General features: G+C 46.8%; 1 protein-coding gene across 1 annotated transcript; it reads right to left on the bottom strand.

Moving 5' to 3' along the window:
- Window positions 1-742: 742 nt before the first annotated feature.
- On the bottom strand, window positions 743-15,018 carry YDJC (YdjC homolog (bacterial)). Its single transcript, XM_010581626.1, has 6 exons — window positions 14,943-15,018; window positions 14,160-14,332; window positions 5,367-5,526; window positions 4,519-4,618; window positions 3,370-3,547; window positions 743-1,141 (listed from the first exon to the last, which is right to left on the bottom strand). The coding sequence occupies exons 2-6, from the start codon at window positions 14,315-14,317 to the stop codon at window positions 811-813; spliced, it is 927 nt and encodes a 308-aa protein (XP_010579928.1). The 5' UTR covers window positions 14,318-14,332; window positions 14,943-15,018; the 3' UTR covers window positions 743-810.
- Between the last annotated feature and the right edge of the window lie 11 nt (window positions 15,019-15,029).

The raw sequence follows: 15,029 nt of genomic DNA on the forward strand, positions 1-15,029 counted from the left end.
GTCTTGCAAAGTCATCCAAAAAAAAAAAAAAAAGCCTCTCTGAAAGGGCTGTGGCTGATGTTACTTTCCTATGGTGGCTCAGTGCCAAGAGGCAACATAAAGAGGAAGAGCCATAATTACTGCTGGCTGAGGCCGTATGTGGAATTTGGCTGCAGGCAGCACCGTGCAAAACCTGTGATCCCACTGCTCTGACCAGAGAAACGCTCTGAAGGTAACGTACCCCTCACCTCCGATGGGCAGGTACAAGTGGAGGGGAAGGGACCACGACTAAGCACTTTAAGAAAACCAAATGCTGAAGGTTGCCAGGCTTCCCGTGGGCAGCCTACACTGAGCGGTTGCTCCAGAGCAACACTTGCTCCCCAGCACGTTTCTTTTTTTGCAGGTAAGTCCAAAAAGAGAAATGATCGGAACCCTCGGGGTGCTAGTGTGCTCCTTGGCCTCGCAGCAGACCGTGTTTCCGTGCTGCTCACTATCGCGTTGGCAGGGACTGAGCCCTGGGAGGAGGGCTGGGCCTTGGCTGCCATGCCGTGCTGGAACGGTGCATAAGTGGGTGACACAAGGTTTGTCACGTTCAGAGCTGATGCTGTGGCCTAAAAACTGCCAGTCAGGGCTCTGGGGCACTGCCTGTAGCTGCTCGCAGGGTGTTGCTCTTCCATGGACACCCTAATGCTGTTCCCAGGCTGTTTGCAGCTCCTGTCAGCTGTACCAGGAGGTATTACACTGATAACAGTGGTCTGGCTTCTTGGGACATTAGCAACTGCCTATCTTCAGAGTATGAATACACGTATGTATGTATGTGTGCTTGTTTACCTAAAGATCTTTGAATGAACAAAGCTGGATGTTCCTGGTTTTGTAATGGCTCTGCAGCTCTGGCTTAATTAACGTCTGGAGTTCATGGAGGCGCTCCCAGGACTGTGAGAAATCGTCTGGTCCATCCCCACAGCCGCCGACGGGTGGGACACTCGGGTACCCTGGATGCACCATCAGCTCAATCGTTACTGTCCTGCTCTGTGGCGTCGGCTGTGCGGGTAAGGACGCCTTGGACGTGAACTCCACGATGGCAGTGTCAATGGCACTCCAGATGTTACTGACAGACATGTTCTTGCCCATGGTGCTCAAACCTATGTAAATGTCTGGCCATCTGTAGCCAGGGGAGGGAACACTGATATTATAGCCAACGAGGTAGTTAGGAAAGAGTGTCTTACATACAGTGGATTAGGAATCAAAATTTACGTAAAAATTAAGATAGAAAATGGGGGAGGGGGTGTAAGACTTTAAACAAAAGTAAAACCAGAACTACAAGCCAGTAATGCTGCTGCTTTCACTATTGAAACCAGGATACTATTTAAAGCAGCAGTCCTTCACTCTGACAGAAAGTCCCAGCAAAGCCCCAGTACTGCTGCTATTACTGTATTTACGTGTACTGTCACAGCACAAGGTTGTCTGGCATCTGTGAGCTTACAGGTGCACTTTGTTGGCATGAAAGGGAAGAGCAGAACTAAACTGAGAAATGCCACACTATCAAAATAAGTTACCATTGCTATGCCTATTAAAACCTGAATAATAACCATCTCTAGAAAATAACCTTTGGCTAAGTGGAGACAAAAAAAGTGACTGAAATAAAATGGAAAACCACCCTGCTAACAAAGCATCCTGCTAGAATGTATCAAAGAGCCATAATAAAGGCAAAACACTGGACAAAATGTTACTGCTAAAGACCACACAGCTAAGAGGACACCAGCTAGAGGAGGTTTCTTACGTAGCTTCAACACAATTCTTTGTTCAAGTCTGGCTACACACCTCAGTTCTTCTAGCGTGGCACATACAAGCCCAGGAGGGCTGTGCAAGTGTATGCGAGGGCAGAATGAGAAAGTTTTTGGAAGAAACCAAGGCTGGAGTCTTTACCTGCACAATCAAGGAAAAGCCCAGCTGAACATTCAGCTCTTCTTGAGAAAAGTTTGCAGGACTTAGGAAAAAAGTTGAACTTTTTTAAACTGTAAACTGACTAAACTTGCTAATGCCTCATTGCTATGTGGTAAGCACAGTCTTGCGCTCTCCCGTGTCATAAACTGACCTCCAGGGGCTCAGTGTGGTACCTCTTTGCACAGATGCTGAAATTGAGTTGCAGAGTTGGGTTCCCTGTGACTTCAGCTGACTGCACTCTTCTTATTTTCCTGGGTTTCCTCATGTTACGTGTTTATTTTGTAAGCGTTTGTCCCTCCCCACCTCTCCCAACACCAGGAGACGAGGTGGAGCATGGTGTGTGTCCAAGCAGGGGTGGCCACAGCTGGGGCAGCCCCACGAGTTCCTCTTTGCGCCTCTGGAGAGGTGAATCGCTGGAGCAGCAGCTTCTCAGAGGTAGACCAACACCACCCCTGCCCCTTTGGTAGCACGGGGAGCCCTGGAGCATGCGAGGTTTCCACTAAACTCCCCTGCACTGCCCCTGTTGTGAAACTGCTCTAAAAGGAGGGTTACTGTCTCCTGAGGAACTGCTCTATGAATTGCTGTGCCTTTCTCTCCCTTAAATATGGGCTGTTTGAGTAGAGTCCGTGTGCTCCGGCTGGAAAGAGCATGGTGAAATGCCAGCCTACTGCAAGCATTCAGAACAATTTATACAAAAACAAAACAAAAAACAAAAAACAAAAAACAACAACAACAACAACAAAAAAACACACAAGAACTTCTTTTTCAGTAGACTGAGAAAGTAATGAAATTTGCCCCAAAGGACAGGTGACTGCAAGGGTCTCAAATGAAATGTCTTTAATCCATAAAACGTCTTTAATCCATAAAACATGTCTAAGCCTTTAAGAAAAGTATGTTATTGGGGGAAGGGTTGAGCTTTTTGGGTTTGGCCCCTGAGATGCAGAACACTGACAAGATTGTTTGCTTAGAGCAGTGGTCACCTGCTGTGGCACTGCAAGCTCTGAGCTTCATGCCTCCCCTTAACAACAAATGCTTGTTTCTAATTAGTCTCTTCCCTGCTACATAAAAGCCTTTCTCCACTATTCCAGGGAGATGAAAAGTTATTTCTTGAAAACTTTCCCTAGATCATACTTCTAAAATTCCAGTGTTGATACAGCACTTCAGCCTCCTCCTGTCCCAGATGCCAGGCTAGTGCAGCTTCACTAGAAAGGCTGAGAAACATACCCTAAAAGAACAATCCCTTTCAGGTGAGAAGTGAGTCATCTCTGTTCAAGCAAAACTTCTTACTAAGCAGTAGTGCCCCCAGCACTTTTGTACTCCTCCTAAACCTTCTTGTAAGCCCCAAAGCGGAAAGAGAAAGGTGGTGTTCCATTCTGAAAAGATGCTATCAGGAACTGATAAGATCTAAAGCTTTACTAAAAAAAGGATGAGTAATGCCTGTCTTACCTTATTCCATGCCTTGTAAACACATCCACGGTGTTAAAAGAATCTTCTTCTACTCCCAGATAAAAGTCCATCAGGGATGGTGGAATCCAGTCACAGTTATGAAGGCCTGGCTCTATTGGGACACGTGTGTACTTAATCCCATATTCCTCTAACACCTCTGCAAATACGTGCCTGACTTCTGTAAGTAAAAACAGAGACACTATAGTCACGAATTAGATACCCAGCTCATCATGTCCCCTGCAAGCTGTTAGCACAGAGACGTCTTTCCATGTTTAAGAAAATATAATCCCATTTGGCTTATCTTCTGCCGAAATGGTTTTCTCCATCTGGATGGGAGTCCCCTTCTGTACTGGAGACATTACTCCCTCAACATCTGCTATAAGGTGCCTTGTCTTCCCTCCAGCACTGAGCATTTAGTCCAGCAACCCCTTCTAAGTTAGTGACTCTGGTCCTAGAGTGCACCAGAGGTGATGCACTGTCAGGAACAAGTTCTTCATCAAGTCCCTGCACAGCCAGATTTGTTGTGAGGGTAAATTGCCAAAAGCAATGTCATCTGAGGCAGCTGAGTGCTGGAGTGGGGAAATCCGGATTTTTTTTGCTCACTCAGTTTTCCATTTCTGTACCACAGTGACCTTATTTGCAAAACGGGGACTAAAGATACTTGCTCATCTCTGTAAAGCATGCTGAGGCCTGCAGAGACTGGTGCAGAAACACAACTGACAGGATGGAGTTCTTGTAGCACCTGAAGGAGCTAACAGCTTTTGCAAACTCAAACATTCCAGTTTAAACTGGCCAGTCTGCTGATGGCCCTGGTCTGCCTCCTTCGATGTGGGTGGGAGCATGGAGTTAGGACGCTGAGGTGAATTATCAGTCCTTGGAGGAAAAGGTATAACCTGAGCCATTGGTGCCATTAATCCTCTTGTGCTGCTATGGGAAGACCCAGGTCACCAAGCAGCCAATTTGGGCCCGGGGCAGCACTGTCTCCCCAGGGCCCAGGTGGGAACATTCACACTGCAATTGTAGAGCAAGTCTCTTAAGGTGAGGTTTATTGCCCAAACAGGGAGCTGTGGCAAGGGGAGTCAGTCCCCTCTGAGCTGACTCTCTGACTCTCTCACCTGCTCAGCGCTGGGAAGAAGACTCCCTTCTTACCTGGGAGGACGTGGATGTGCTGGTGCCCATCCATGTGAGGAGGTAGGTGACCTGTCAGCTCATGGAACAGCTCCACCTGGGCCTTCAGCTCCTGCTTCACCTGCGCAGCAGAGAAGGGTCAGAGCAAAACCTGTCAGCAGGCTGAGATGAGGAGAGCACAAGGGGGCTGCTGGAGACCTTGCTGGCCAGTACTTGGGGTGCGGTCCTGGGAGGCACAAAGTGCTATGATGTATAAAATGGACATGCGATGCCGCTGGGTTGCCTAGAACCTCCCTTAGGCATGGGAGTCTTTATGTGGATGGTGCTGATAGTGGGATTTTCTAAAATACATAGGCTGTTTGAATACCCATTTCCCTTTAAAATGAATGGGGAAATGGGTGCTCATATCCCGTAGGCAGTTTTGATCACGTGAACAGATCCATCCTTGCTCATGGGACAAAACCAGCCATCTCCCTAGACAACAAAAGCCTCTCACAAGGTGATGAAAAGCCTACTGCCTACTTAGCACTTCTCTGGCATTTTCCTTTTACTGATCTCTAGGGGTTTTGTAAATATCCGTTCCAATGCCTCTTCTGCCTCCTCAGATAAGTATTTAACAGGACATCAGTGTACGGAGGCACTGAAGCAGGGAGGAATGAGTTCTCAGAGGCTGCAGAGCCTTTGGCAGAGCCAGGTCCAGGACGCAGAATGCCAGGTCCAGCTGCCCAGGCAACACAGTCAAGGTTCATCTCTAAGCTTAGTCACAGCTGGGACCTGGGAAAGATCTTCAGCTGTTATGTGCTGGGATAAGTGCAGGCTGATCTCTATCAGGAAAGCAAATTGCATGGTTGTATCTGGCTTTCTCCTACCTCTGACATATTCAGGAGACCTTTTGATAGAGCTGTTCTGAATCCCATTTTCCCATGGAAGAATCCATCTTGGTTGAGCAGAGAAGAGTTTGTCTTGAGCACCTCACATACAGGAGAGCCCTCGGAGAGGTTGGCATGCAGGCCTATTGGGATGTTGTATCTGTAACAGAAATGAAATGCCTGTTAAGCTTTGCACCTCTACCTTCCTTACTGTGGCCAAAGGGGGAGATTTCAGTGAAAGATCTGGACTGATCTAAAAAGTGGTGTTGTACTCAGTGGAGTACATCTTTGTATTCCTGCTTTTCTAGAAAGGAACACAGAACAACACTAACCAGAGCAGAATATCTCCAGGTAACAGCAACCCTGTGCAGTCTGCCAAGGGCCGGTCTGAGAGACTCCCCCAACTCTTCCCACCCTGACTTGTGGAGAGAGCAGCCACGAGGTATCTCAGGCTAAATGCTATAACTGCATTAAAATGCTGTAACTGCACTAAATGCTATAATTGTATGCTACTACTAACTGCCCTGCAGTTACTAGTTACTAAAAGAAAAATCTGGACCTTGCAACCCTTTTCTAAAGCAATTTATTGGCCCTTGCTAGGTATTCCCTTGAGTTGTTCACCCTATTAAAGATACTACATTTATGAGATGTTTGAGTTTTACTTGACAACTTCCAAAGCTGCCCTTAAGTAGAATCCAGTCACATATAAACAGTGCCCAAGGCAGCTGTTACGGCAACAGTATAGGCTACGAGTGTAAATGCTGTCTGAGTTTAAGGGTTTCCTGGTCCAAGAGGCTGCAGCTGAAATTGCCCACAGTGGCCAGGTTTCTGTCTACTGGTGCAGATGATCACTCACTGGGAGACAAGGCTAAGCTGTACAAAGTAGCATCTCTCTGGCACAGACAAAGGATTACTGCAGGGAGATTGGCAGTGTAAGTGCAGAGCCTTGCTAAGGAATCACAAGGGTACAATGTATTAACTAGTTGCACTCTGCAACATTAAAAAGAAAAGGGGGGGAAAAGGAAAAGAAAAAAGGAAAAAAGAAATTAAACGGAACTATGGAGCTAGTGTATCTGCAGAGCAGCTCTCAGCCACAGGGCTTTGCAGAGTGTTGGTGTTTCCTTCTTCATCTGTGCTGTGGATTCCCCTATACAATAAAAACAGGACCTGTGAGTGCTCAGATTTGTGCTGAGTTTCATTAGCACTTCTGGAAATCCTCAGAATCAGTGGCCAAAATGATGCTTTGAAACTTTTTCCAAGACACAGTAAGTAAATGACAGAACTGCAATGTTCCTTCTGTGCTGCCAGTCTGAGTCATGGTGCAGATTTAATTTCAAGGCAACAAGTCTGTGATGCTTTAAATTCTTCCTGGAACTTCTGCATAGAGCTGCTAAAACTGGGCATGATCTGTCCCTGTTACAGCCCTTGTACCACAAGGGGGAAACCAAAAGCAATCTCCATTTAGGCAAAGTGGGCAAAAAACAGATCTTCCCCTTCTGTCTGCTGCCCTGAAGGTGACTAGTGAAGCACCAAGTTACTGGAGACAGAAGGATTGTAGATGGATTGGACCAAGTCAAAGTCATTTATAGCTCCTTTAGGTCCTAAGGCTTTGGCCTTTGCAGGACTGAAAGTCTCTTTTCCTGGCTCTTCCATGTCTTGTGCTTCCAGGCGGATGGTGTAGTCTGTTGCTAGATGCTGCTCCTTCTCAAAGTCATAAATGTTATGAGTCAAGTTGTATGGACAGCTCTGTGAAACAAAATGAGTCCATGTCTTTCCAGTCCACTGTGTGCTTAGGGAGCTTGAATTTTTGCTTAATGGAGCAAAACAGCTCACAGAGAGAAAGGTCCTCTCTGGCTTTTCTGATTTGGTGATTTCTCTGCAGCAGGGCCTGATTGTATAATTGACAATAAATGTTCATCTGGTTTTCCTACATGGGCCCTGAGCACATGACATGCACACTCACTCCTTGCTAATACAAGAAGTGGAAGGTGCTGTCATTGGGAGTGGGGGCCCTTAAGCAGGCAGCTGATGGCAGGGCAGGAGGCAGTGTAGAAGGGGTGCTGTGGCAGGAGGCCTTCCCCTCCATCCTGTGACCTGCTGTGTACCCTGCATGAGCCCAAAGGCAGAGAGCAAGCCTGTGGTTTAGTTTTGGGTTTTTTTAGAAGTCCACCCCAGATTCTTTATCATGTCTCTGGGAAGCTCTCACTGCATCAGCTGATAGCATTATTTGTACCACAGCCACTGCTGTCTGCAAGAAAAAGGATTCATGTGTTACCATGAATCAGCAGATGGAAGACTTTTTTTGTTGAGCGCCCTCCTTCTCATGTGTTGTGGGAGGGCAAGAAATGAACAGCTGAGGCTCTCAGTGTTGTCTCCCAGGAGCATCGAATGAACTACCTCCAATTTTGCAATGCGTCAAATGCTGTGAGGGAAGCTATTTCCAGGAAAAGGCAAGCCCCTCCAACAGGTGTGGGACACCAAGGAGCCAGGCACTGCACTGCGTAACATTAGAGCCACTCCTCCGCCTGAGCTGAAACCAGGGGAATGTGCAGAACGTGGAAGTGCAGAGAGAGCTGGCCTTGTTCTCACTGTAAGGGGAGACTCTGACTGTAACATTAGAGCATGTTTCAGAGCTTTGGCTAACACCAGCTGAATATCTTAATAGTTTTCTCTTAGGCTTAGTCCTGGCTGGTTTGACAGACTGTCCATGCTGAGGCATCTGAAGAGGAACTGCTAGTGTTTAATGGCTCTAGTGTACAGGGACTGAAACCAAAACTCAAAGCACAGCACAAGAGAAACTTGTTCAGAAATATTCATCTGTGGGAGACGCACAGAAGCAGGCATGCTGGGAAAGCTGTAAGGATATGGGAAGGAGGACAATACAGTGGGCACAGCAGGGTGCTAGCTGCTAGCTAGAATATGTGTGTTTCCTCTGGATGCAATGAGCCAAATGATGCTCCTATTCAGCACCAAATGCCCTGCTGCCTGGTGTTTATTCCTAACCGTCCTGACACGCACTGCATGAGTATCTAAAGTTCTAAGTGCAATGAGATGAAAACATGAGCAAAACTTAAAGCATTATAGTAATTAGCTGGGCTGTGCCTTGGGAGACAGGGCTCCAGTCATGCTCTGTCCTGACCGGAGGCTTGGGCTTTAAGACTGAACCAACAGGCTTTTTTCCTACTGACTGCTACACACACTGGACTGACTTTTGCTTCTGAGTGCCTCTCACCACTGAAATGTAGCTTCTGCAACCAAAGAACAATGCCAAGGCATGCTGTATTGTAAAAAAGACAGAGAGAAAAGTGAAGTTATGGGAATATCCTGGAAGGGCCCCTTTTTCAGAAGGTGGATGATTGTTTCTACTACACAAACATACTTTATAGTTACCCACATCTTTCAAAGACTGTAAAGTATCTGCTATTTTATTGGCTGAAATACTGAAGCAGAGACCAGCAGCTCAAGCAGCTTATACAGCATGTGATGCCACACTGGGAACAGAGCTCAGCTGTTGTGGGTTTGGCCTCATACCCACTCTTCTGCCTAAGTCCTTTATAGATGGGACATTTGCCAGTCAAGTCTAACTGCTGATTGCTCCGCCCAAAATTCAAAATAAAATGATTGGCATTGAGCTTCAAGCAACAGTTTAGTTTCTGCAGTAAAAGCACTGCAGTAACAGCCAGTGTTGCCAAAACAAAATGATGCTGAGGAATCTGCTTGGTATCTCTAAACTCATTTTGATGGTTGTTTTAAGCAGCAATGGCCCTTCCACAATCTGTTTGGAGAGGCCCATGTCTAGGTGTTTGCAAGTCTGTCCCACTGTGCTGGAGAATGCACAGATGTAGAGCAGGATTTAGCACAGGGGTTCAGTTCACTCCTGATAAAGCCAAAGGACAGTGTCTCCACGTGTGTACTCCTATAGCATAAGGAGCATTAGACTGGGCTGTCTGTGAGCTTGTTGAGAAGAGGTTCAGGCCGGTAGCTTCTGCAGCCACTAAGGTTAATCCATTAGTGAGCTGTTTCCACTGAGAGAAAGTTGGTTGTTAAAGCCAGCCTGGCTCTGTGGTTCTCTGCTCAGCATGCCCTGTAAAGGACTGGGGGGGGGAGATACCCTTACAACAAATGCTACAAGGGGTAACAAGGAATTCAGTCTGGAAAGATTTCTGAGTCAGCAAGCCCAGCCCAGTCATCAAATAGAGAGAGGAAATAGAATCAGCTAAATGCTTCCTTTTCAAGTAGTTGCTTGTTTTGCCACACGAACGCTCTGAACAAATGTCTCTGCTGAGGCAATGGGCTTTTGTGCAGCTGCAATCCCTGTTCACTCACATCCTTAGCAGTAAAGGGTTCCTGGAGACTGTTACTATACTGAGTCACTCTTTAAACAGCCCACCAGCTTTGCACTTTTCTGAGCTTGGTGGATGACTAACAGTGCCCTGGGTTCTGCCTGGCCACAGCATGGACCCTTTGCAGTTCCTGCATTCCTGGGAACAGTTGCAGTGGCTGTGGGAATTACGTGACGCGCCGAGCACAGTCCCAGTTGTCTTGCTGAAGGCTGCATGCTCTGGCATAAGCATGGCACTTACTCTTTTCCTTGATGGATAAACAGATGCCACCTTCAGCATCCTGTTCGTATCCTTATCCTGGAAATTACTGGTTCATCAGGTGTCAGCCCAATTGTGGCACAATTAAGAGCCTCATGTAACTATCTGTATCTAGACATCCTGCTTCAGTAAACATCCAAGTGCCTGCAGCCAAAGCAAGGCTGTGCTTTGTGCAAAAAAGTACACCTCTTAGTTTTTGCATTTTGGCATTTGCATACTTCCCCCCCGCCCCTTTCACCCTTCAGCAAACTGTAAGATCTAACTGTCTTTCATCAAATAGCATCTTGTCTTGCTCTATTACTGCTAAGGACTTATTTCTGCTGGAAGAAACCCTCCAAAGCTTCTGCAGTGTTAAGAACTGGTTCTGTAATATAGCTTAGGGACATGACTTTCCTTTTAATTACATCTTTGTATCAACTGAAGCTCCTGTGTCCATGACCTTACATCAGCAAAAAGTGCTGTTGCCAGTAAAGTTAATATGATCTCAGATTCTAGTTCAAAGCCTCAGATTGGGCCCCACCCCTAACCCAAACACAGTTCAGCAGTGGAACTGTCTGCTATGTGATTAACAGTCAGATAAAAGGGTGATGAGAAAGCATGAGAGACTTCTAGATTAGTCAGATGTTGACTGGGAGGGTCAGAATTAAGTCACAATTTACACACACATTTTGCAATTAGTGTTGATGGGAAAGGAAGTGAAAACACAGACAGCAATTAAATGTGGTTTTGTTAGATTCTCCTATTAAATGTACCCAGATGTTGTGGGGGTTTCAGCTTTTGTGTAGCTGATGTTCAGCATTTAAACTGCAGAAAAACGAGGAAGACTGAGGTTGTGTTCTAAAATATGTCACTCTTCATCAAGTATTTAGATATAATTATCTGGAAAAGGGTCCTAATACTCAGTGACAACTGAGCTGTTGATAAAAGGGGGGAAAACATGGCAGCAAACAATCTTAGGTCTCTCTATTTCTGCTATCTCGATGTTTCTAAGGAAAAATGAAGGGACCTACTAATTTCAGGTAACAAAATAACCCTTCCAGTCTCTGGGAAAGGCTCTGGAATAATCACCAGGAAGACTGGCTGACTTCAAGGTGAGGCTTGGTAAGTAGAAAATCAAGATTATATTATATGGATAACCAGGAAGTCGCAGTCAGTCTATGCCCCATAAAAAAAAAAAAAAAAAAAGTTTTGAGTTACTGAAAAAAAAACCAAACCCACAATGGAAGTCTGTTCTCCCACCTGCTGTTGTGGTTATGTACTGCTCTAGCAGTTGCTATCAATAGGTTTGTCATTTGGTGATGAATCAGGCCTCTGCTGAAACTTCTCTTTTGCAGTGAGTGGGTCCCTTCTTTTAGCCCAGTTGTGACAGTGAACAAGAAAAGCCCAAGATCAAGAACCTAGATGTCGGGGAAGGTGTATTATTTACTGTTTGGTTCTGCTGTTTTGCAATTAGTTTGCGTTAGAACTGATACAAAGATCTGCTGACTACCATCAAATTTCTGCCAAGGCTTCTAATCAAAACACAGGGCAACAGATGGTATACTCAGAAGCCTACAGAATTATTGTGAAAATGAAGGGAAAAATAAAATTCCAGAGGAACTGTGTTCCTTTCTGAAAGATGCTGAGTCCTAACGTTGCAGAGCAGCATGAGGTGCTTAAGGAGGACTATCCTGCAAGAAAAGTTGTCTTGTTACTAATTAGCTTTGCCTGTGTCCAATTAACTGAAAACCAGGTGAGGAGAGAGAGCCCAAGACCTGCAGTGATGAGCAACCATGTCACAGACAGTTAATCAAGAGCCACTCAGATAATCTCCACAAGCCATAGAAACAGTCCAGCACTCTGACAACCCTGGCACCATGTGTGCAAAAGACCAAATCCCCCAACACTGGAATGCACTGCAGGAAAGAGCAAGCTACTTGCTTCAAACCTCTTATCTCAGCTGGTGATAGATCCAGTCTCCCTGCTTACACCCACTGGTCAAGGCTGAAATGTCTGCTATGGAGTTAAGCACATATGCATGTGTGTATATATTGTACTTGCTTAGTTGAGTGTCTGTGGGGGAATACAAACATGGGGAGAAAATACAGGGCAGACTTTCATCCCATAAACCACAAAATGTTGCAAAGCCTCAATATTCACAGTGGGATGGGAGACAACACCAAGCAGGGGGAAGAGGGAATAACAGTGGCAAGGCAGTCAAGCAACAGTGATGCTTTCCCATTTTTGCACCATATGACGAGGAGGACTTAATGACATTTCTAGTAAGTCTGACCTATTAGATATCTGTGTCTAAAAAGAGTTTGCGTGAACCTCTGCAACAGAGGAACAAACATCTTAAGGGTGACACAAGATTTCATTTACATGCATAGGTGCCAATTAAGTGCATGTGTACTAGCAGCACCTGAAGTCGGGCTTGCATTAGAACATGACCAACCCTTTTTCCCAAACCTGCAAATGCTTCCCCCATGTGTGGGTAAGGCTGAATACAACTGCAGAGAGTTACACAAACGAGGAATTGCAGAACCTGGGCTGTTGATCTTCAGTGCTGAACAGATGTTCCCAAAGTCACCCTGCTTATATTGTCAGAAATAAATATAAATCCATTTCATTCACATTTACAATTCAAAACTACCTCCCCAAAAGAATGAAATTGTAGCAGCAGGTTGCAGCTTCTGCTGTCACCTGCCCTCTAACCTGGTTTTTCACACCCATACCAGCTGTCAGCACAAGTGTCATGACCTGGACTCAAAGATGTTTTTTAAACCTCTGATTGCATGGCCTAATTTCCGCCTATGGAAATGAGGCCAGGTGGATTCTATATTTAAAAGCCTGCTAAAGACCACTGCTAAAATAGCTGACAACATTACCCAAGCATTGGGGCTTAAAGGGTTTCATGGTGCCTCTGTGTCTGAGAGAAGTGCTGGCTTTATCTCTGTTTTACATTTGTCTCATTTACTAACAGGATTTTAGGCATCTCAACAGTGTTGTGTCCTTCCACCTCTCCCCTTATCTCAGAGGCAGTTCCTCTCACAATGTTTGTGTGTAATCTCTAACCTTTTCAACAGAAGACCAGCTTGCCACTAACACCACACCCTGGCTTTTCTGTACCACCTAACATCAAAGGAACAAGCTGCAAGCAATTTCCAAGTACCCCTAAAATCACAGCCAAACTGGGGCGAGATGCTCAAGGAGAACAAGGGCAGCGTGACTCTCATGCAACTGTCCTCTGCAGCAGCTTTATTTGAAGCATAAGGTCTCAGTTCTTCCAGTACCAGTACAGCTCCTTTCCTTTTCTGCTTTCCTGAATTGTTTCTGAACCCTGCTGCTCTCTCTTTCAGAACATACTCCTGCTTCCAAGTGCCTGCCCACACTGGAGCGATGTATTAGCTGGGTTTTACCTTCTAAATACAAGTAATGCTTCCTATTAAAGGATTTGCTGGGCTAGCCTAGGAGAATGACACATAGCATTTGATTTCTTACAGAGCCACAAGTGTGCCAGCAACCTCTCTGAAAAGTTCGTGAAGGAGTAAAGGTGGTAAGTACAAGGTATCGTCCCTCTCTTTATGTATGCAGGTTTTGCAAATGGATTTATCAAGCCTTGAATTAATAGAAATATTGAGGTGCTTTTTTAAAAGGTTTCTGGGGTGGAAAAAACAAGTTTTCCGCTGCCCAGACTTAACAACTTAGCCCTCGCAGAATCACACCTTTCCCTGATCCTTCAATGAACCTGGCTGATCCTGTGTTCAGCCTGGCTGAAATGCATCAAAATAAATGAGATTTAAAGATTTGTGCTTTTATAGTCTAATAGTTTTAGGGGTAGCAGCTTGCTCTGGGTATATAGCGTGGACTTTCATTCTGATGGCACATCTTTTGGAAGTGTGGGAAAAGAAAGTCCAACAAACCCAAACTCTGCTAGTCAAGTTGTGTAAGTAGCATTCTATCCCAAGGGGAAAAAAAGGTGCACTGCAGTGGCTAACAGCAGAGAAAGAGCCATTACGGGTACAGTTGGCAGGTCACTGGGTTTACTATGAAGCGTCTTAGTAAATATGCCTGGAATCTGGTTTTCTTATACCAGCCTGGGCTGTGATACAGTGTTTGTACTGGGGCTACAAAACACTAGATTTTACAGGCTTGGCTTTGCGTGGATGGCCTGGGGAGGCTGTCCACAAAGGAGCTAAAGAAAGTAGCTTACCTCCTTGCCAGCTTGGCTGCATCTGCTGCAGCACTTCCGTTGACTAGAAGGGACACGTTAGATACCGCACCAGCCAGGAAACAGTCCACGATGCCTTGGTTTCTCCGAGGACAATAGCCAAAGTCATCTCCAGTTACTATGAGCTTCACCTGAAGCATCCTTAGAGGTCATCCCTAGCAAAAAAAGTAAAGGAGGGAAATCGGAACGTCAGCAGTCTGCAGATCACAGGCAGCGAGGAAGACAGGCTCAACGGGGGCGAACCCAATCATGACTCAGCCCGACTAACTCCTCCTGCTCCACCTCAGCCTGCTGCTGTCTCACAGCTCGCACAGTAGCCGGATTTGCGTGTGGCCGCCAGGCTCGCACCATACCTGCCTGCTCCCGCAGCGAGAGCACCGGAGCCTTCCTCTCCTTGGGGGGAGCAAAGGCCGGCCTGCGCTTGGCAGGGGTGCGGAGCGCACAAAAAGGTCAGGGACTTCGTGGGCTGATTCCGCCGACCGAGGGTGCGCCGGGGGTTCAAATTCCATTCCCCGCTGCGCACCCTGGCCCGCGGCGCCGGGTGAAATGCCACCGGTGCGAAGCACCTGAGCCGGCTCCGCAGCCGTGATGCCTCGCTGTCACCGATTCCCCGGCCCCATCCAGCGCCGTGTCCGCGGCAGACCCGTGTCCCCGGGGCGAACCGGAAAGGAGCGGCCTCCCGGGGCCCTGCCCTCCGGCTGCGCCGGGGTAGGGGGGGCAGAGGGGACCCCCGCCGGCCCCCCGCCACCCCGGGGCGGTGCGTACCTCCGCTCCTGCCCGCTCCCGTGCCCAGGGCCGCCGCCGCCGCTCACGCAGCGCTCCCGGTCGCCGCTGCCCCGGGTGTGTGTGGCA

This window comes from Haliaeetus leucocephalus, unplaced genomic scaffold, assembly GCF_000737465.1.
Source record: "Haliaeetus leucocephalus isolate CR32 unplaced genomic scaffold, Haliaeetus_leucocephalus-4.0 Scaffold802, whole genome shotgun sequence".
Taxonomy (NCBI): Eukaryota; Metazoa; Chordata; class Aves; order Accipitriformes; family Accipitridae; genus Haliaeetus; species Haliaeetus leucocephalus.